Source organism: Lepus europaeus, chromosome 11, assembly GCF_033115175.1.
Source record: "Lepus europaeus isolate LE1 chromosome 11, mLepTim1.pri, whole genome shotgun sequence".
Taxonomy (NCBI): domain Eukaryota; kingdom Metazoa; phylum Chordata; class Mammalia; order Lagomorpha; family Leporidae; genus Lepus; species Lepus europaeus.
In genome coordinates, this window is record NC_084837.1 from 43,817,457 (window position 1) to 43,840,830 (window position 23,374).

At 36.8% G+C, this 23,374-nt stretch overlaps 1 protein-coding gene across 2 annotated transcripts in view; it reads left to right on the forward strand.

Moving 5' to 3' along the window:
* STRN3 (striatin 3) overlaps positions 1 to 19,500 on the forward strand; it is a 104,460-nt gene extending 84,960 nt beyond the window's left edge. For both annotated transcript variants that reach the window (XM_062205323.1, XM_062205324.1), the window contains 9 exons: positions 268 to 401; positions 1,697 to 1,872; positions 2,034 to 2,081; positions 2,365 to 2,486; positions 6,181 to 6,348; positions 7,601 to 7,741; positions 11,148 to 11,255; positions 17,547 to 17,633; positions 17,712 to 19,500. In XM_062205323.1, coding sequence (XP_062061307.1) covers positions 268 to 401; positions 1,697 to 1,872; positions 2,034 to 2,081; positions 2,365 to 2,486; positions 6,181 to 6,348; positions 7,601 to 7,741; positions 11,148 to 11,255; positions 17,547 to 17,633; positions 17,712 to 17,881 — 1,154 coding nt within the window. In that variant the 3' untranslated portion in view covers positions 17,882 to 19,500. The remainder of the gene's footprint in view (positions 1 to 267; positions 402 to 1,696; positions 1,873 to 2,033; positions 2,082 to 2,364; positions 2,487 to 6,180; positions 6,349 to 7,600; positions 7,742 to 11,147; positions 11,256 to 17,546; positions 17,634 to 17,711) is intronic.
* The last annotated feature ends 3,874 nt before the right edge of the window (positions 19,501 to 23,374 follow it).

Genomic DNA, 23,374 nt, shown 5'->3' on the forward strand with positions numbered 1-23,374 from the left:
AATCTTTAAGTAAAGCTTTTGTGCCTTGCTCCCCACCATTGAGTAATATATGTAGTGCACATTTGATTTGTGGGAGATAACTACATTGTAGTTTTGAAACATTTCTTTATTACTACCCAGTAGTAGAATTTTTGGAGTAGAAGTGGGAAAATAGAAATTAATTATATTACTGAATATTGTAACTGTTAAGTGCTTAAATTTCCCCCACAATATTGTCTTGTACTGTATGATTTTTCAGCATTTAAGAAGCGGTTTTGTTCTTTATAGCTGAACCAATAACGTTTCCATCTGGAGGAGGCAAGTCATTTATTATGGGTTCTGATGATGTTTTGTTAAGTGTACTGGGCCTTGGAGACCTTGCAGACTTGACGGTAACAAATGATGCAGACTATAGTTATGATGTAAGTGCAGTTTTATTTTTAATTTTTTAATGATTTAATAGAAGGCTCCTTATTTTTTGGAATCACTAATAAAACAGAATTAATGTCAAGGTGCATGGAAAAGACAAGTTTTAAGTGTGTCATTGTGTTGATTTGAAGTGACATGTAGTTTTTCTTTTATAAGTATTTTCTTTGTGGTGTTTAAATTTTTCTTAGGTATTTTGGTGGATTGGCTAGGAGTTTGGAATGATTGTCTTAAAATATTGATTATAAATACCTCCTTAGTAGTCAACTCTCAATTATCTATTCAAATTATGTTATTTGGTGTTGACAAGAAAGAAAAATAGATAACCTGAATAACTTATTTACCTTCAGGATACCTAAAAGCCTGTTTTATTTTTGAACTTTGGTTTTCTTAAGGATACTGTTAAAGTTAGTTTGCATCATTTTCTGAATACTTAACTCTTTCATTAGTGGGATGGGAAGAGGATGGGATTAGATGGGAAAGACAGTGTTAGAGGTGAATCTAGTCTTGGATTAATTTTTTTTCTAGACATTGAGCAATCAATTGAGAGTTAACTATATTTTAGATTTTATGCTAATGAATTGAAGTTTTCCAGCAATGTTTTTCCTTTTATAGCAATTCATTTTACTACATTTAATTATGTTAACATGCCTTTTAGAGTCATCAGCCTTGCTCGGCTGGATTACTCTTGATAATATTTTTAAAGTGTGTAAGCAATGAAGTTGTAGTAAATTTTCACTACTTTAAAATTGATTTCACAAACTATCCTTACAAATGGAAAAATAAAAACATTAACCTGCATCAATATCAAGAATTATGAAAATATTCATAAAGGGTCTTTAGTTCAGACATTTAGAAAGTACCTTAATTTGCTGCCTTATTAAAGTTCACATGCTAATACATTTCCTAATTGGCAACTACACTTTTAATTATTGTACCTTTGGATATTTGGTAATAATTTATATATTTTACTTTGTATTTGTGTAAAATATTGCAGCAATGGTAGTTATTTTGTTTTCATCTGATGTATGATAGGAGCTTTGTGTTTAGCTTGATAATTATGTCGATAGGTATGGAACTCCTCATTTGATCTTGGTATTTGAAAGGCTATTGAAATTCTTCTGAGTTCTTACTAAACTATAAAGATTTGTTACAAAGTTTTTGAGGTCATTACTTTTCCACTGGACATTTTTGCCAAACAGTTTTAAATATATGTTTTAAACACACAAAAGTTCCCATTGTCTACCAATTTATAACTTTTACCACTAAATATTCCACTCTTTCTTTTTAGTTGCCTGCCAATAAAGATGCCTTTCGAAAAACATGGAACCCCAAGTATACACTTCGTAGCCATTTTGATGGAGTACGGGCATTAGCTTTTCATCCTGTAGAACCTGTGCTGGTCACTGCCTCTGAGGACCATACCTTGAAACTTTGGAACTTGCAAAAAACAGTTCCAGCCAAAAAGCAAGTATTTTAATGTTTGTTTTTTCTTCTACTTATGATTCTTTTTTCTATCTCATGTCTTTTATGCACACATTTGATCTACCTGATGATTCTTTTGATAACCAGTGATTTATAATTACTTAATTGTGTTCTCTTCCCCACCCTTTTCCCCCATTTTCTAGGAGTGCCTCTTTAGATGTAGAGCCTATCTACACATTTAGGGCCCACATGTAAGTTTTATTGAACTCTAATACTTAACAGCTATAATTATTGTTAACTATTAGTTATCAATCCTTACACCTTGTAATTTTTTTCAATATTTGTTTTATATTATAAAATACATTAGTTGAATATCTTGTTTGATAATTGATTTGATGAGAATATGAATATAATAGTATTGTTCAAATGTACATGTTTACCTAAAACAATTTTCATATAAATTTAAAGGTTAGGAGAATGGGCATTTGAGTTTCTTCCTAGAAACTGTAAGTAATTTTCTCCCTTTTTTAACAGTGGCCCTGTTCTATCATTAGCTATTAGTTCTAATGGAGAACAGTGTTTTAGTGGAGGTATTGATGCAACCATCCAGTGGTGGAATATGCCTAGTCCCAATGTGGATCCATATGATACATATGGTAAGTAAAAACATCACAGTTTTTTTTTTTTTTTTCTTTCAGTACTAATTACAAAAAGGAGAAGAAAACAAAATCTAAGTAACAAACTTTAAAGTTGAATTAGGTTGCATAGTTTAACAATGTTATGATGGAAACAAATAGTTACAGTAAGGGTGTAACTCAATACAGCATTTTATTTGGCAGAAAATTCTTAAGGAGCAGGAATTTAGCCTAGCAGTTAAGACACAGGTTCAGATGCCTGTATACTATATTGAAGTATCTGCGATTTGCACTCTGCCCTGGCCCCAGACTCCACCTTCCTCCTAATGAAGACCCTAGGAGTTAGAATTCAAACCCTCCTTGTGGGAGGCCTCCATAGAATCTTCTAAATTTAGCCCCATGCTAGCTAAATGAGGGCATTTGGGAAGTAACCAGCAGTTGGAAGCTCTTTCTGTCTTTCTCAGAGGAGGAAAAAAAATTCTTTGGTTTCAAAGTGGATAAGAAAAAATTTCCAAAACGTTGACTAACAAATAGCAGCCTTTTCTAGACTTCTGTCTCTCCCACAGAAATACCTGCCTATGTCTCCAAATATTTACAAGGGTATTGGCCATAATTATAAAGGGTTAAAATGTTTATGATCTACTTGTTCTTTTTGCTTAACATACACTTGCTGCATTTTGTCAGGCATAGTGGGAAGCACTGTATCAGGTATAAGATTTAGTTTAATGAAAAAGGTAACAGATTAAACAAATAAGGGGGATGGAAGTCTGTGGTTACAAATCGTTACAAATGATACATAGAATATTGTGAGAGTAACAGATGGAACCTTTAGATGAATAGTCAGAAGACGTTTACCTGAATACTAACAGCTGGGGCAGGCACTTGGCCTAATGATGAAGACACCTGTGACCCCTGTTGGCCTGTGACCCCTATTTGGTACCTGGCTTCTGCTCCTGACTGCAGATTCCTGCTAAACATACCCTAGGAGGCAACAGTGATAGCTCCAGTAGTTGGATACCTGCCACTCATGTGAGATACCTGGATTGAGTTCCTAGCTCCTGATTTTGGCCTAGGCCCAGCCCTGGTCATCATGTGCATTTGCAGAGTAAACCAGTGATGAGAGCTTTCGCTTGATGTCTCTGAATCTAATAGATAAGAGAACTTTCAGTCAAGGATTTAAATCAGGAAGTGACCTGAAAAAAAGGTAGAGTTAAAAGGATGACTGTGACTCTTTGTTTTTTAAAGATTTATTTGAAAGGCAGAGTTACAGGGAGAGAAGGGGAACGACAAAGAGATCTTTCATTCGCTGGTTCACTCCCCAAATGGCTGCAATGGCCAGAGCTGGGCCAGGCCAAGCCTGGATCCAAAAGCTTCTTCTGCGTCTTTCACGTAGGTGCAGGGGCCCATGTGCCTGGGCCATCCTTTGCTGCCTTCCCAGATATATTAACAGAACTGGATTGGAAGTGGAGCCAGCTAGGACTTGAACCAGCAACCAGGATGCTGGTGTTGCAGGCAGTGGCTTTACCCACTATGCCCATTAACAACCCCAACTTTGACTTTTGTGAGAAGAAAATAATGGAATGAGAGGAGTAGAAACAAATAACCAATTCGGAGGTTGCTTATAATACAGTCCAGTCAACTAGTGATGTTGCCAAGATGACAGTGGTGGTGCTAGAACAGTTAGAAGTAGATTTAAGATTCAGTGGGCAAATGATGTAGAATTGACAGGATTTGTTGATAAATTGTATTGTGCAGGTAAAGTGATCAGTGAGCGACTCTTGCTTAGTTGTGTTATTTTAATTAACAGCTTTTATCTTAAATCACATACCATAAAAATCACTTGAAAAAGTGCATAATTCAGTAGTTCTTACTATGTTCACAGGGCTGTGCAGCCATGACCACTATCTAATTTCAGAACATTTTCATCACCAGTGCTGGGTTTTTGACATGAGCAACTGAGTATGTGATGGTAGCATTTATGGAAATGGAGAGAGAATAAGTGTGATGAGATGTAAGTCATTGAGTTCATTTTTAGGCATATTAAGCAATGGCAGTATTAAAGAGATAATGTGCAGATGTGGAGCTCAAAGAGAAATGGGTTGGAGGTAAAAATATGATGTCGTCTCTGTACAGATGATACTTAGAGCTGTGCGAATGAATGATACAGTGAGAGTGTGCTGTGTAGGGTAGGAAGAGAAGACACCTGGGACTGAAGTCCTTGGTAACTGACATTGGTAGGATAGCTAGAGCTAGAGAGCCAACCAGGGAAACGGTGTGACGTTAACAAGTAGGGGGAGGTAATGGAGAGTGTGAGGTCATGAAGCATATGCAAAGAACATACCATTTTGGGAAGCAGGAAGCAATGTGCGTTTTCAGATATTGCTGAGGTCCAGTAATATGAAGATTAAAAGGTTCCTTCTTATAAATGACAAACAGGTCATTCTGATTTAAGCTGGAGAATACTGAGGTAGACCAGAAGGACCTGTTTGTATCTTTCAGATCAGATAATTTGAGTGAAAAGCAGTATGTTGGGAACAACAAAAAATGTTTGGTATCATCAAAGAAAAAAGTTTATTAAATTTCATAGATGGCATTACTGGTGATTTTAGCAAGGGTTATTTTGGTGCAGTCATATCAGGAACTATAAATTATAGTTACTTGAAGAGTAAATGGGAGGTGAAAATGAATTTATTTGATGTGTTTTTCTGCCATTCAGCAGAAATGTTAATGAAGATTTCTAGTTTGAGCTGAATGATTCTCAAACTGTGCCCCGCTCCCCCGCTGGACCACCATGGTGGTGATTCCCGTACCCATGATGGTGATTCCAGGGAGGAAAATTTGTGTGATAGATAGTAAACATGAAAGCAAGTTGGTGAGTTCAGTGTACTTGGTAGAATTAGCCTTTGTTAGGAAGAACAATTCCTTGCTTATATGTGAAAGAAAGCAGAGTAGATTACAGATAAAATGGCAGGAAATGAGGAAATGAAGTTGGGAACTGAGGATTGTGGAGATAAATATTCCTGGAAAGTAGGAGTTCACTAGAAAAGCAGAATTGTCAGACAAGTGGTGTTCAGTGTTATTAGTCCTCATATGTCTCAATTGATGGATAGATAAATAAATTTGGTAATATCTGTACAATGAAATATTATTTGATGATAAAAAGAATTTAAGTACCGCATATGCTAAAACATGGATGAACCTGGAAAACGTTATGCTGAGTGGAAGAAGCCAATCACAAAAGACCCTACACATACTGTGTGATTGTGTTTATATAAAATGACCAGAATAGGCCTATCTATAGAAAGAGAATAGATTAATGGTTGCTTAGTGCTGCAGAATGGTGGGGAAGAGGACTAGGCTAATCAATGATGAAAGTGTCTTAAAATTGATTGTTGTGGTGGTTGCACAGATCTGTGACCACACTAAAAACGTTGAATAATACTCTTTAAATGAGTGAGTGGGATGGTATGTAAGTTATATCACAGAAGTTTTTTTAAGTATTTGTTCCTTATAGAAAATTGTGAAAATACAGAAAAGTATTGGTGAGGGAAAGAGATAAAAAAATAACCTATAACTCCACTGCTTAGAAGTAGCCCCTATGTTTATTTTGTTTTATCTTCTTATGTATTTAATTATATGGTGAGTTATCTTTGTAAACAAAAACATTATTTTTCACTTATTGTAACTAATATTTTATTTGTTTGTTTCTTCCCAGAGCCAAATGTCCTAGCTGGCACTTTAGTTGCTCATTCAGATGCAGTCTGGGGTCTTGCTTATAGTGGCATAAAAAATCAGTTACTATCTTGTTCAGCAGATGGCACTGTTAGGTTATGGAATCCACAAGAAAAATTGCCATGTATTTGCACTTACAATGGAGACAAGGGTGAGTAAAATTTACATGTATGAGAAAAACTTATGGAGGATAAAAAGGAAGAACAATTGATTTTATTTCTTTGCTATTCCTAGTCATTTATTGTATGATGTACTTCATAAATACACAGTAGTGCTTTTAGACTTTTTTGGGTCATGTTCCATTTAAAAAATAAAACTATATCTAACAGTGGGGTAAACAATTGAATCTATACCTCTGGCAATAGGAAACATTCCACCTGTATCAGGTGACCACTTAAAAAGACTGGAAGGGATCGGGATTTCAAGCATATCTATAAACCATGTGTACATAATGTTGAGCTTGCCGGATGGGACTCCAGCTATAATTATTAAAATAGCATCTGTAGCTGGGAAGTACAAACTTAGTTACTTTCATGATTTCACATCTTTTTCTTTTAATGAAGTCTTGATGTATTTAATTTTTAGAAGGCATGCTTACTTATATGGCTTTATCAACCATTTTTTCCAAATCATCTTTTTAGTTATTTTTAAAATCAGATCTTATGTTTGTGTTCAGTTTAAAAACATTTTAGGTGAGTAACATGTTGCGTAATCTTGTATATTTCTTTGATGTGTTAGCAACTTCTAATTTTTCACTTACCCAAGTTTTAGAGGTAAAAGTTTGTTTAGACATTTTTTTCATCACTTAGATAAGTAAGTAATTGCTTCACTTCAGATTTCACTTAATTGTGTGTTGATCTAGCTAATTGAGTTCAGTATGTTTAAAGAGAAAAATTGCTCCTCATGCCATTTAAGAATACTAGTACATCAGTGGATTCCAGAGTCCAATCTTTATTTTCATAGATCCAAAATTTGACTTGTACTAGTTATTTGATAAGGAAGGAATAATAGAACCCTGACAGTCTCTGAAAGCAATGATGTGAGAATGTTAATTTATCATTTGACACTAAAAGATATGATAAATAAGTGGGCCAAAAGACTCACCTAGGATTTTTTTTTTTTTTTTGTCCCTTAGAAGAAGATGATTAGGAGAACAAACATCTTTTACATATGCATACTCTTAGTTAGAGCTCTGTCATTGATATTTTTCTTATAATGTTGTGTTACAAATAAAAAACTTTCTATATAATTCTGGAAAAGTTGCTTCTTACGTCAAAATCCCAATATAGTTGCTTTAATTTTCATTGTTAACATTATCTCAATAAATAAATGTTTTTCCTTACTAGAAAATTAGACACTTCAAAGTACTGTGTTTACAGTCTATCTTTTTCGGCCCCTTTCAGAGCATGGAATACCCACTTCAGTTGACTTTATAGGCTGTGATCCAGCTCATATGGTGACCTCTTTCAACACTGGTAGTGCAGTAATTTATGATTTAGAAACATCACAGTCATTGGTGATGCTTTCATCACAGGTAGATTCTGGTAAGTTCTCATGGGCTTCTTTGAAACTTTAAAAAGAGGTATTAGGGCGGCACTGTGGCGCAGTGGGTTAACGCCCTGGGTTCATGTGTTGAGATTGGTTGAGATATCAGCAGGAAGTAGCTCTAAAGACAGATCATTGTCCCTCTACCCCTCCTGGACTTCTGGGACTAATGTAATCCCGTACAACTCCTGCTTTATAAAAAACAAAAGGGGGGAATGTTAGGAAAATGATGCAGTTTTATCTATGGCACGATCTACACCCTGACACCATCCTAGGCTCTAGCCCCCACCGCCATTGCTGGAAACCAGGTGTCCACATGGCCCAACCACCGGTGTCAAGCTCCACCCCTATCCCAATGGGATTCGCTGCTCCTGCTTCCTACCCGCCCTCCAGCAAAGTTTTAAAAAGGATCTGTTCCTGAACAGTCTCTCTTACTCTCTCTTCTCTGCACTCTCTGCTCTCCTCGCCTCTCCTCTCCCCTCCTTCTCGCCTCTCCTTTCCCCCTCTCTGCTCTCCTCTCCTCTCCCCCTCTCTGCTCTCTCCTCTCCCCCTCTCGTCTCTGCTCTCTACTCTCTGCTCTCTCTCTTCTCTCCTCGCTAGCTCCTCTCTTACAGTTTCCTTCTCTTTCTTCCCTCTTTGCCCCTTCCCTCCGGTCTGCTGGATTTTCCCCAATAAACCCTTCCCCTTAAAAAAAAAAAAAAAAGATTGGTTGAGGGGTTGTTTATGCCTGTTCGTCAATGGGTTCCCTCTCCATCTTTTACTTTCTTGCTTTTTATTTTTTAAGTTGATGGAATTGGCTAGTTTACTGAGTTTCCCCATGTTCTAAATTTGCTGGTCATGTCCATGTCGTATCATTTAATATGCTTCTTTGTCCATTTTATTTTGTGTAAACTGGTTGCAGATCCAGAAGCTTATTCAAATTCAAGTTTAGTGTTTTTTCTCCTTTTTTAAATTTTTAAGTATTTTTGCTAAGACTACTTCATAGGTAATTTGTAAACTCTTAGGAGAGGTAAATATTTTCTAGTTGTTTATCTTCAGTGATGTTTCCAGTCTTGATTATTGCATTGGTCTGTTAATTCATTAACTGTTCTAATTCTATCTTCATTTCTCCCCTTAATAGCTAGAATAACTCTATAAAAAGAAACATTTCCTCATCAACAAGTTGGTTAACTTAGAAGTTAGCAATTTTTAAGGAAAGGCAAGATAGATGACTGATATTTTTCTCTTTGTACGTTTTTATGATAATGAGGTTTTTCACTAGCATCTTCCATAGGTGACTAGTGAGGATGTTGTTTTTGGGTACTATAGTGTTTCATGGACATAAATATAAGTGACATACTTTAATTCATCATACTCTGAACATATTGTCTTATTTTGGCCAGTGGGAACTTTATTCAGGTTGAATCCTGACTCTTTCTGACATGACCTTGGTAGTTAGCTTTCTTGCTTTCTAAAATGATGGAATGTTCTGTATTTTGTGCCCAGATCTGAAATTAGGCCTTTCTCAAGGCAGTTTCCTTATGTGGGAAATGACATTTTGTTTCTACCATCTGGGTGCTAGGCTATTGACTTGATCTTCATAGATGTCATAGCTACTGAGTTCATTGTTTTTTCTTTTTTTGATGGGCAAAGCTAGAAAGTAGGCATTTTTTTAAGTGAAATACTTCCAGTTGAAATTCAGATGTATTTTGATTGTCAAAAATATGGTCATCATTACCTCATTTGATTTTCCCATAGTACACATTCAGTTGTCTCAATAATATCGTAACTACTGATAGTTTACCAATAATAGTTTATACTTGGGATATATTCTGCATCCTGTCTTATACTTTAAAGTCACATGGAATAGTTCAATACTTTGTGGCCAGACCACTAGTTAGATATACAGTTAAGGTCATTTTGTGTAATTTTACTCTTGATTATTTTAGTAAATATTCAAACATTTTTTTAAAAGATTTTATTTATTTTTTTGAGAGGTAGAGTTACAGACAGAGGAAGAGACTGGTTCACTCCCCAAATGGCCGCATTGGCCTGAGCTGGGCCGATCCGAAGCCAGGAGCCAGGAGCTTCTTCCAGGTCTCCCACGTGGGTGCAGGGGCTCAAGCCCTTGGGCCATCTCCCACTGCTTTCCCAGCTATAGCAGAGAGCTGGATCAGAAGAGGAGCAGCTGGGACTAGAACAGGTGCCCCTATGGGATGCTGGTGCTGCAAGCAGAGCCTTATTAGCCCACTGCGCTGGCCCCTGAACTTCATTTTATAATTATGTAAAATATTTTCATGGTTCCAGCATCAAATCTCAAATCAAGTTATATTCAAAATATCTTTCCCATTGTCTTTTCAACTCTTTCTCTTTCCTGCCTACATAGTATGTATACACACACTCTCTCTCTCTTACTCAAGTATTATGTATTTTAGTGTGAGCATTCTTATATATAGTCAGATGTTAGATTTAAAATATAATAATGTTGGTAAATTTTTGTTTAGATTGTTTTCTGTTCTCATCCCTCTTTTAATTAAAACTTGAGAACTTCTTTAGCAATGGAGAAAAATCTCATCTCTAGAGTGAGTGTTGTGCTCAGAAGATTAAGCCACTGCTTAGGGCCTTTATCTTACATGGTAATGCCTGGTTTAAGTCCCAGCTACGCCATGGTTTGGATCTAGATTCTGCTAATGCACCAGGGAGGCAGCAGATGACAACCCAAGTACTTGGATTCCCACTATTTCTGTTGAGAGATCTGGGTGGAGTTCCAGGCTCCTGTCTTTGGCCTGGCCCAGCCCTGGCTGTTGCAGGCATTTAGGGAGTAAACCAGTAAATGGAAGCTTATTCTTTCATTCTCTCTCTCTCCCTCTCTCTCTCTGTCACTTCATCTTTCAAATAAATAAGTAAATAAATTTTTAAAACATCTTATTCCTGAAGAACATTCATTTAGGTTCTTTGATTTTTTTGTTTGTTTTTATTGTTGTGGGTAGGATGGGGCTATTTCTTGCACATGTGCAATTAGCACTTAAAAGTTTTTTCTTTCTTAACTGCTTATGATTTGTTTAGGGGCTGTTTATTAAAAGTAGTAATGATTCTAGGTATTTTAAAAATTCTGAATCGGTTATACTTGGGATCTGCATCAAGATACAGAATTTTTTTTAAATTTGTGTCTTAAATGATCTGTATTATAGGATGTGATAAATATTTGATTTTTTTTTTACTTGACAGAACCTTTATAAATGTTTATTTTCTTTAAAAAGTAAATCCTCCTAGAGCCCCTGTTTGATTCTCAGATACTTTGTTTTATGTAGAAGCTTTTGTTTTAATGACCCTTACATTTTTGTAAGACTCAGAAGGTCATTCATTATTCAACTTCTGGCTGAAGGTTTGAATTTTAATCTTTTTTTTTTTCCCTTTATTCTTCAGGTTTACAATCTATTAATCACATTAACAGAGTAGTAAGCCATCCTACACTTCCTGTAACAATAACTGCTCACGAAGATAGACACATCAAATTTTTTGACAATAAAACGGGTAAGCAAATTTTTTTCCATATTAATAATATTGTAAAATGGAGATTATTAGAAAGGATTTGATATAATCATTTAATATAAAGGATTTTATATGAAAAAGTTTTGTCTTTGAAATTGCCAAATGAAAACATTTTAACTCAGATTTTTGCTTTGCTTACTATAGTACACTTATGTATATTTAGTTTTGTTAAGTATACATGTGTCGTTACCTGTTAGGATTTCTTCATGTCAGTCAGTTAAATATAATTTTTTCCATTTGAATGTTTTCCTTCATATTCTGTCATAAAATAATGCAGCAGAAGAGGTCTTTTTTGTTTTGTCATTTCAAATATGTTCCTAAAACTATTCTGAATGGATCAAATGATAGAGTGAACATTATTTGTTATCTTCCCTGTATTTATTTTTATAAGAAATTTATCAGTTGTATTGAAGTCACACCAAATTCCCGTTTAGCTGTGTGTGTGTGTCTGTGTGTCTGTGTGTGTGTGTGTGTGTTTCATCTGTTGAGATAGCTTTGAATCTACAGAGAGTCATGATGACTTTCAGGAAAAGTCTGATAGCCAGAGGTTAGTTTAAAGAGAAGCTAAAACAGGGTGTTGAAGAATTTCCAAATATGAAACTGAAATATTAATTATAACATCGTAGGGCAACAGATTATCAACAAGACCCTTACATAAGCGTTTTTCACACAGGGGCCCAGAATTATAGGGTTTATCTTTGAAGGTTATATAGGACATGACAACACTTTTCAGTCTTAAGAGTCTTACATAAGATCCTTTTGAACAGATGATACTTTCATGGGCAGATTCTTTTTAACTCAGTAAAACAAATTGGGAACAGAATGAATATTCACAGGTCTACATATTGCACAGGAAATACACATTCATGTGGATGTTCTCAGTTTAACACCTTATCAAATCAATTCTTTAGGCCTCTTTTATGAAGCCTAAATATCTTCCTCTGCTGTAGGAGCACAGAGGCAATTTCCTTTGTTTCTTTTTTGTAAGAATCTATTTATTTATTGTTTTTAAATTTATTTATTTTATAAACAGAGAGGGAGAGAGACATACACAGAGCTCCATCTCCCATCCTCTGGTTACTCCCTAAATGCCCACAACAGCCAGGTTTGACCAGAACTCAATTTAGGTCTCCAACATGGGTTACAGTGACTGTTTGAGCCAGCACCTGTACCTGCTACCTCCCAGGGTGCACATTAGTAGGAAACTGAAATTAGGAGTGGAGCCAGGACTCATTCTCCAATGGGATGCAGGTATCTATGCCAGTGTCTTAACCTCTAGGCCATATACTCATTGCTCTTTTGTGTTTCTTAGAAGATAGATGGCTTTTTATTAATTAAAATTTATACTTGGAAGGTTCAGGAATTTTGGTAGCTATATTAGATGCAAAAAGTAAGTGTTTATTTAGGCCCCCTGCTTCACCCTCTCCCGTCCTCTTCTCTGCTCCACCCTCTCCCATCCTCTTAGGACCTCTCTTCTTCTTCCTCTTCTCTTCATCACATTGAGTTACATTAAACTGTGGATTATTTCCAGATGAGGTGTCCTGAAAGAAATCCTTATTTGAAAATTTGTATGTGTTTAAATATGATAAACTAGACTACACCCATAACTAGTGATACCTGTTGGCTAAATTGTTAATTGAATGTCCTATCCATTGGCTCTGTGGCACAATGGATAAGACATTGGACATCTAGTGAGGAATAAATCATTCTAATAGCAAATGTATTTAGCATTTTGTATTGTTTTCTCTGTCATGTATCTAAGATATTGTTTCAGCATTCTGGGAGTTGTTACCTGTGGGGTTGGAGGGAGATGTGTGTGCATGTGTGTATTCTCACTCACACGTGCATGCTCAAGTTGAGCCTGGCGAGAAAAAGGAGTCTTTATAGAGTGCGGTTTTGAGCTTTGTCTCAAGGGATGAGGAATTTTTTTGCTTTTTGTTTAAGTGAAGAAGATAGTAGAAAGTTGCACATCAGGAATAAGATATTTTAACCAGAGTCTGTGTGATAGGAATTTGTGCTAGAACAGAAATTTCTTAGAGATAGAGCCAAAAGGGTAAGTCTGGATAAGGAAAATAGAATCTCTAGAGGAGACTAAGAATATTGGATTCTGTACAGGGTTAAGAATATTGGATTTTGTTTATGCTATGTGCTGTAGGAACCACAACCAATGGAAAAAGGAAGACCTTTCTAACTCCCTCCCTCTCTCTCTCTCTCTCTCTCTCTCTCTCTCACTGTCTAACTCTGCCTGTCCAAAAAAAAAAAAAAAGATATTTGAACAAAGGTTTATACAATTAGTTCAGAAAGATTGCAAAGTCACATTTTGTGCTACCTAGTAGTAGTTCCTTGGCTTCAAATGATTTAGAATTTTTAAATTCTTCTATTTATTCCAAAATGATCCTTGAATGACCCCAATTTCGTGGTCGTCAGGATGGCGACCCCAGAGACCCAGACCTCAGGCCAGATGATGCAAAGAACACCAGGCGGTTTATTGAACATTTGCGCAAATGGGCTCCCCAGCACCACAGGCGGAGAGAGCCCCGAGCAGGGGTTACAGGCAGTCTTTAAAGACAATAGCCACATGATTATGCGGAGCGTTTGGTGATTAGCTATTTTGAAGGGCGAGGGAAGGGGTGATGGTCTTTCCTGGAAAAGCCCCAAAATGTTCTGCTCGCTAATCTAGGGTGCATTTGGCACCTGTGTTGGGAGGGGGTAAGTTTATACAATGGTCACTAAGTTACAGAAACTTATTGCAGTTCTTTTCGGACATCTGCAAGCGTTATTGAGTGAGACAATTACACAGAGCAGTTACACAAGGCAGTTTCCCAAGGTTATTCTGCAGGCGGGTGGAGACACAGTTATCTTAAGGGATGTCTACTGCCAGCAGCTAAACTTTTTAACCCTTTACTATAATATTATTTTATTATTTACTTTTAGCAGGAGTCTTACAATCCTCAGGACATATGACTTTCAAATTTCGATAAGGGGCACAAATTTGAGTTGCCTCTGTTGTGCTTGAAAGACTTAGGTCTTTCTGGGGAAAAGCATCATACAATTTAAGACTTTCCAGAGTTGTAGGAAGAAGGTCCTGAGTTAGTTATGGAGTCATTCTTCCAGCAAAACTTACTGAGTATCTGCCATTTTTGAAATGAAATCCGTTATTGATTCTTGGTGAACAAAACAGAAATCTCTTGGAGCTACAAATTAGTGATAAATTGTTTACTCTGTGTGAGACATTGTTCTACATGGTTTGCATATAGTAACCCATTTGCTCTTGTAATACGTACATAAGGGTTTCACACATGGCCTTAAAGGACTGAAGGAAATTACATGATTGATGCACAGTAGGACACAATTGCAGGCTTAGGATATAGGCATTGTGGCACAGTGAATCAGCTGCTGCTTGGGACACCCATACCCCATATGGGAGTGCCTGAGATAAGTCCTGCTTGTACTTTTGATCCAGCTTCCTGCTAATGTGCACCCTGGGAGACAGCAGATGGTGGGTCAGGTAATTGGTTCTCTACCGCTCCACTGGGGGAGACCCCGATGGAATTCAGGACTGCTGCCTGGCATAGCTCTGACTGTTGTGAGCATTTGGGGTGTAAACTAGCCGATGAAAAGTAGTTCTCTAGTGGGTGCATATGCCTCTCTCCCCCCCAAGTGAATGAAAATTTTTTGAAAGTTGCAAGTGAGGATTCAGAGTCATGAGATTTGCTTCCATAGTTTACATGCATCTTTATTTCCTGTCCATTTCATAGAGACCCACAATATTGATTAGCCAATTAAAAGGGCTTCAAGTGATGGGGAGGAGAGAAAAGGTGACTATGTGTGTTTTCTCTTTTCTTCCTCAAGTATAAGAGGAAAAAAGAAGGTGGCAGAGTCATGAAAGTTATTATAAAGAAGTTGTAGGTATTTGTTGATGAAGAAGAAGGGATCAGGAGCTTTGTGACATAAGCGGTCCCAGTGGAGCCCACCATCCAACTTGGTGTCCAGTATTGCACGAGTATGCCTGTATAAGTGGTCCATCTGATGGGATAATACATTTCAAAGAGATCATTCAGATTTTTTAGTGACTTTGTGACTCTGTGGACAAGGGTAGACACTGGGTTGACTTAATGTGAGCATGTGTTTAGTGAACAGGCAGGAGTGCTAGAGTTAAACTTGGAAAACTGCATCACTGTTCAAGAGAAGACTACATTGAGTGTTAGACGACAGGTTTGGTTTAAGACATGTTAAATTTAGGATACTTGATTGTTCTCAAGAGAAAAGTCAAAACTAGGTGAATGAGAGTTACCATCAGAAGTGGGTGTTAACGCTCAGCAGTGGATGCCTCATTGAGTCCCAGCTCAGCACTCACCAGGGGAGGCAGCAGGAGAAGGTTCAGAATGTGGGTCCGCACCACCCATATGGGAAATCCAGGTTGAGGTCCAGGCTCCCAACTTCAACCTGGTTCAGCTCCAGATGTTGTTCACTTTGAGGAGTGAATTAGCAGATGGGAGCACTCTATTTCCTTTATATTTCTGTCTGCCTTTCAGATAAAACATTAAGCAAAGATGCCATCATACATGTTATCTTTCGTCATATTTGACCATTTCGGGGAAAGCTAAGGATGCTTGATATGAAACCCTTAGTAATTGAAATTACTGTCCTGGTGGTCAATAATTTCATACTCTGGGTTCTTTTATAGGAATATTGAAAACGGATTTCAGAACTCATAGAAGGATCATGTTTTCCTCAGCAGTCTGAAGAAAGTATATTAAGTGAATTTTCCTCAGGCTACCAGAAAAGTTCTAAAACTATCCTGTTAATCTTAGTGTTAATGAGAAATAGCCACCTGCGGTTTGAAATAATGAGGTGTTTTTTTTTTTAAAGGATTATATATTTGGGGTAGGTGGTGTGGTACAATGGGTTGTTGAGCCACTGGCTGGGACTCCTACACCCCATCTTGGAGGGCTAGTTTGAGTCCTGGCTACTCCACTTCTGATAAACCTTCTTGCTAATGCACCTAAGGAAGGCAATGGATAATGCCTTGGAGGCTTGGGTCCCTGCCACCCACGTGGGAGACTTATAATGAAGTTACTAATTTTGGCCTGGCCCCACCCTTACTGTTTGAAGCACTGGGGGAGTGAATCAGCAGGTGGAAAATCTCTCTGTGTCCGTCCCACCCCCCCCCCCGTTACTCTGACTTGTAAATAAATAAATCAGTCTTTAAAATATTTATATCTTGGGGCCAGTGCTGTGGTGTAGTGGGCTTTCTCTCCCTGCAGTGCCAGCATCCGTTATGGGTGCTGGTTTGAGTCCCAGCTGCTCTACTTTTGATCCAGCTCTCTGCTATGGCCTGAGAAAGCAGCAGAAGATGGCCCAAGTGCTTAGGCCCCTGCATCCACGTGGAAGCTCTTGGCCCCTGACTTTGGATTGGCCCAGCTCCAGTTGTTGTGGCCATTTGGGGAGTGAACCAATGGACAGAAGACCTTTCTCTCTCTCTCTCTCTCTCTCCCTCTCCCTCTCCCTCTCCCTCTCCCTTCCTCCTTCCCTCTTTTTGTCTTTAACTCAACCTCTTAAGTAAATAAATAAAATCTTTTAAAAAAATGTATCTTCGGTGAAGATAGTCATTAAATTAGCTTTCCAGATCAATGTTGTTAATGTCTGAGGAAATCCAGAGTAATATCTTTGACATACTATCCCCTTCTCCCTATCTTGTTTCATATGTAGGAATAGATTTTCAGGCGATAAATTTATCATTAACCCATATATAAAAAATAACTTTTTAATTTCTTATTGAGAAAGATTATTTTTATTTTGACTTTGGCTTATATGGTTTATATGATCTTGAGCCTTTGATGCAACCCAGTTGTCATGTTTTCCAGTATCTTTCATACACTGCCAAATTCTTGTTATACAGATGTAGTATAAGAAGCCACAGAAAGCTATCATAGGTTGTGTGAGGCCATTTATATGAAGCAACCTGAATAGCCCAGTCTATAAAGAGAGGAAAGTAGTGGTGGCCAGGGACTGGAAGGATTGAAGAAAAGGGGAGTGATTGCCTAAGGCTAGGGAGTTTGCATTTTTGGTGATGAAAAAGTTCTAAACCAAGTAGTGGTGATGCTGATAAAATTTTGTGAATGTTCTAAAAGACACTGAATTATATACTGTCAGATGGTTAGAATGGTAAATTTTATGTTGCGTAGTTTTTACTGTAATAAAAACAGTATTGCTGTGCTGTGTTGTAGCTTCGAATTCCTAAAGTTAGTATTTCTTCTCTGTTGTATTTAGGTAAAATGATCCATTCTATGGTAGCTCATTTGGATGCTGTTACAAGTCTAGCAGTAGATCCTAATGGAATCTACTTGATGTCTGGAAGTAAGTTTGAATTTCTTGTACTCTACCCATAAGCTTTATAGAAGAACTGTTAGTAATAAACTGCTTTTTCTTTTTCAGGTCATGACTGTTCTATTAGATTGTGGAACTTAGACAGCAAGACATGTGTGCAAGAAATAACAGCTCATAGGAAGAAATTGGATGAATCAATTTATGATGTTGCTTTCCATCCATCAAAAGCATATATTGCCAGTGCAGGAGCTGATGCCCTTGCCAAAGTTTTTGTGTGAATCAGCAAAAACTCACATCATAGCAAAAGATTTGCTTGGACAGAAAGAGGGTCTGCATCACTGCCATCAAAAAAGGTTACTGATATGACACTACATGTGATTGGCCTGGTGAAGGCTGTTCGGGGCAGGTATAAGTTGATGGAAATCACATCTTAATGTCAGGCTCATTAATTTAACTGTAATTAGTGTATTTCATGGGACAAAAGGAAAAAAGGACTCCAGTATTTGTGGCCTGTACTGGATATGAACTGAGCATATGTTCTGTTTTTTGTGTTTTGTGTTTTTTTTTTTTTTTTTTTTTTTTTTAAGGTGTCTGTAAGCCAATGTGGAGTCTGATCTTACAAAAAGACTCTTTTTTTGGACTCTGTGTGCTGCCTTAGGGTTAGGAATGTGGTGCTCTTGTTGGGGGAAGTGAGCTCCAAGAGTAGCTGTTTTTCATCTCTTAGTGATCTTCTGTTTATCAGTTGAATGCCACAGATTCCCTTTTAAACTTATTTTGCTTTAAAAAAAAAAAAAAAAGAAAAGAAAATTTAACTTAAAATATTTTAGCATTAGTTGCACAAAATGTTTGGATAAAATTCTAGTTTTTATAAGTCTTTTTATATATTTAGCCTGTCACAACAGTGCTCAAGATTGTACTGAAGTTTTTCTGCATTATATGCCCCTAAAACAGAGATCTCACTGACCCGCTGCCCTGTAGCCACTTAACTTTCCTTCTTCTGCCTAATACAGCTCAGCTAAGTCCTTCCATAAAGATACTAAATCACCTTCATCGTCATAGAAATGTCTTCATAAACCAAGGACTATTAAGTATATTACAATGAAACAGTGGGGTTTAGTACTCCAAAGGAACTCTTTAAAAAGAAAAAAAAAAAAAAACTAATCTTGGCATCCTATCACTATGTGATATTTTGTACATCTTACTGTATTTACAAGTTTATTTATCAAGGATTATCCATCTTGCTAATGGCCTATTATTTATTTCACTTTTTGTTGGTCTTTATATCCTTTTATTAATGTGCTAAAGGAACCTGTATATCTATTTTGGAACTCTTTGAATAGTCTAAAGTAGACTAAAAATGGAATATTTTATAGTTTAAGTTACAAACCAAGGTGGTTCTCCCCAAGATATGTATCTTGGTTCACCATGATCCCAAACAAAACTATCTTGTTTGAAAATATTTGGAGTAAAATTTTATTTGCATTACAAATAGGGCACAAAAATAATTGAATCAGGATACAGAAATCTGTGTTTGGACTAGTTTTCCCTGTTTTATTTTTTTAGGTGTGCTTAATTTTATGGTGTAACTAAAGATTTTGTTTGTGTGATGCATGATTAAGACAATAAAGTATTTTTTCTAGTCTTCCAAAAAAATTTTCTGATCAGTTTGCAAGTTTTGATGAGTTTTGTAAGGTTTCTGTTTTACAAACTATGAATCATCCAATTTTTAAGATTGTACCACATAGCAAACATACAGCTGTTGAAAAATAATGTATATAAAATGCATATAATAAATATTAAATTGTGTACCTGTATGTTACTGTTGGCTACATCATTTTGTGTTGAATAATAAAGTGCAATACTTACTCTCCATCATTAAACTAGGAAATGGAGATGATTTCTTAGTGAGTCCTTCATTTTTATACTGTTCTTTTATACTTTTTACTGTGTATTGATATTCTAGTAATATTAGAACAGTAATAATATTAAAAATGCCTTTCTGAGTATTTACTCCATTTTGGGGATTTTAAAAAAGATATTCTATTAAAATAAGCTAGGCAATTCAAAGTAAAACAGCCCCTCCCTCTCCCACAAAGTCGTAGAGATACAGTTTTAATTAATTTTCTTAGATATCTTGTTACTTTATTAAATCTGAATTTGTTAGTGGTGGTGGTGGGCCTCTGTAGGCACAACTTTACAAGGAAAGTTCAGCAGAGAATAAACTACATTATTTGTTAAACTTATAAATAACGCTTAGTATTACTATCTTGAAACCTTTTCCTTCTGTAAAGTAGAATCCTTTTTCTTTGAAGGAAATTTCATATGGGCTCAGAACACTAGAAAAATTGTGTGCAGAATTCTATTTGAATACCTGCTGCAGAAAAAATTTACACTGTGTGTACGTTGAGAAGTTTTGTCATCTATCATGAAAATTCAAGTAGCAATTTCAGTTATTGATGATGAAACATTAAAACTTCTCAGAAACATTTTTTTACAGGTTTTTTGTTTTCTGAATTAAACATTCAACTAATGAACAAAATAAAGGGACAGTTTTCTTATCATTTTTTAAAATTTGAAGTAATTTAAGAAACTTTTCCAAAGTAGTATTGTTGCTGGCAGCTGTTCCAACCCAGTGCATCACTGTATAATGAAATGTGATTATCACTGCAATGCTTAAACTTCTCCTCTCTTGGAATGTATTAGAACTGAAATGGATAAAAATTAGTATATATGTTTATTTTCTCTTATCCACTTTGGTTGTATTTTTCTCTACAATATTAAACTTTTGGAAGAGACTAAAGGAATACAAAAAGAATGTGTTTATTTTCATATTATTTGTATGCTTCCATTTGTGATTTATGGTAAATTATGTAGATTAATTTGACTATTAAATATACTTTATACATAAGGCTTAAGGTTATTTTTATATACAAATTTAATGTGTTGACTTGTTCTCAGTATGTAATTATATTCTTCTCTTTCATGTTTTATTCATGTTATTTTTCTATTTCAAACTAAAGTAATCCACTGAAGATCAACATCTCACTTAATGTATTAAAAGTCATGAATTAGGGAGTATTTTACTCCATTAGCCCAGCAGTTAAGACATCTGCATCCCACATTGGAGTACCTGGGTTTGATTCCTGCCTCCAGCTTCCTACTAATACACACCCTGGGAGGCAGTGAAAATAACCCAAGTAATTGGGTTCTTACACCCATAGGTGACCTGGATTTTGTTCTGACTCCCTTCTTCAGGACATGAGGAGTAAAACCAGCAAATGAGAGCTCGCTTGCTTGCTCGTTATCCCCATCAAATAAAATTTAAGTTACAAATGAGCTAGCATATTTGCAATTTAGGCGTGTCTGTTAAAACTATTTTGTAAAATGTCTTTTTAAATCCTTTTACCTTTTTAAATGTTTTTAAAGATTTATTTATTTACTTTAGAGGCAGAATTACAGCAAGAGGGAGAAAGTCATCCACTGGTTGAATTCACAAATGGCCTCAATGGTGGGAGCTGAGCCAATCAGAAACCAGGAGCCAAGAACTTCCTCCTGGTCTCCCATATGGGTGCAGGGATCCAAGCACCTCGCTGTCCTCCACTGCTTTCCCAGGCCATTAGCAAGGAGCTGGATTGGAAATGGGTATCTGGCACTTGAACTGGTGCCCATGTGGGATGCCAGTGCCACACGCAGTCACTTAACCTACTAGGGCACAGCACAGGCCCCTTTAATCCTTTTTTACTATCCCCTTTAGTTGCTAACTCTTAATCCCAGTTATTTACTCATAAAATTTACAGTAACTTAAACTTGATTTACTCTTCAAGTCAATAAAAGTATTAGTTTTCCTGGTTATCTGAGAAGCTTCAAAACTCTGTCCTTTATAAAATTATAAAAGGCCTAATTTCTGGAAGCTAGATTTTCATTAAAGCTTAGTGGGGTTTTTTGTTTGTTTGTTTTTAAGGGATGGTATACCTAACTGAGAATTTGTGGTCTGTTACTGGAGAAAATTAAACCCATCTTTGGTTTTGTTTAATTGAAAATCTCCTTGTTACATGAACAACCATGTTTACTGTTTTTTATGAAGGGGGAAGAGTGATGATTTTCTCCTAAGTTCATTTTGTCAAAATTACTAGTCTGAAAGGCAGCTCCAGTTCTGCCTTTACCTACACATAATACCTTTATTCCTTTTACATGGGCTGTAAAAGAGATCTATTTTAACCTTTTTTAGGTCAACTGTTAAGTTTCAAATAGAATCCGTGCATATTTGAAGGGAAGTAGGGTGCACAGGTGGGCATGGGGATGGGACCTCTCTTTAGAGAAGGCAGGCAGGATGGGATGATGGAAAACCTATGTGTGGGGAGGACTTAGCCAATCACCTAGGTCATGTTGAGTATTAATGTTCTTCTTTCTTGGGAATGAACTTTACAATCACATTTTAAAAATGTTAATTGCAAAACTTTTCTGTTGAAAGAAGTACTCAAAAACAACTCAGTGTTTAATCTGAACAGTAGGTATTCAGTAATTGAAAAAAATATACTTGGTATTGCATGGGTTTTTAAAAAATTCAGATTGGTGTTTACATTAATTAGAACAAACTCAATTTTTACCATATCTTGGAGAGAGACCTGAAATTGTAAGTAGTGTTTTGGAATAGTTACTAGCAGTTTTATTGCTTAAATATTTAAACTAGAGTGTTTTCCCTTGCATTCTCTTATTTGAAATGTGTCCTTTAAAGTATAAACAGTAAGGGGCCAACGCTGTGGCACAGCAGGTTAAAGTCGCAGCCTGCAGCACCTGCATCCCATATGGGCGCTGGTTCGAGTCCTGGCTGCTCCTCTTCCAATCCAGCTCTCTGCTGTGGCCTGGGAAAGCAGTAGAAGAGGGCCCAAGCCTTTAGGCCCCTGCACTCGCGTGGGAGACCTGGAAGAAGCTCCTGGCTCCTGGCTTCAAATCAGCTCAGCTCTGGTTGATGCGGTCATTTGGGGAGTGAACCAGCAGAATGGAATGGAAGACCTCTCTCTCTGTCTCTACCTCTCTCTGTAACTCTTTCAAATAAAATAAATCTTTAAAAAACTAAACTATAAGCAATAAGTAAAAACTTTAAAAGTCATCCAAGTACTGCCGGCGCCGTGGCTTAACAGGCTAATCCTCCGCCTTGCGGCGCCGGCACACCGGGTTCTAGTCTTGGTTGGGGCGCCGGATTCTGTCCCGGTTGCCCCTCTTCCAGGCCAACTCTCTGCTATGGCCCGGGAAGGCAGTGGAGGATGGCCCAAGTCCTTGGGCCCTGCACCCGCATGGGAAACCAGGAGAAGCACCTGGCTCCTGGCTTCAGATCAGCGCGATGCGCCGTCTGCAGCGGCCATTGGAGGGTGAACCAACGGCAAAAAGGAAGACCTTTCTCTCTCTCTCTCTCTCTCTCTCTCACTATCCACTCTGCCTGTCAAAAAAAAAAAAAAAAAAGTCATCCAAGTACTAAAAAAATAGGTAAAGTATAAGCCAAATATATCTATATACATATAAAATTAAGGCTATAAATAGAAAAATAACCCTGCTATCTTGTTTGATAATTTTGATCATGTTGTAATGAAAATGGAACATAATGGGAGCTTGGTACATAATTCCTTTTCATATCATCCTAACTTTAGTGAGAAGTAACAGCCATCTATTGTTTAGTTTTGAGAACATCCACTTGGGTCAAAATATTTAAGAGAGCTTTTTAAAATTTCTCTTTCATTTTTCTTATGCAGTCAATATAGAATGATTATAGAGAA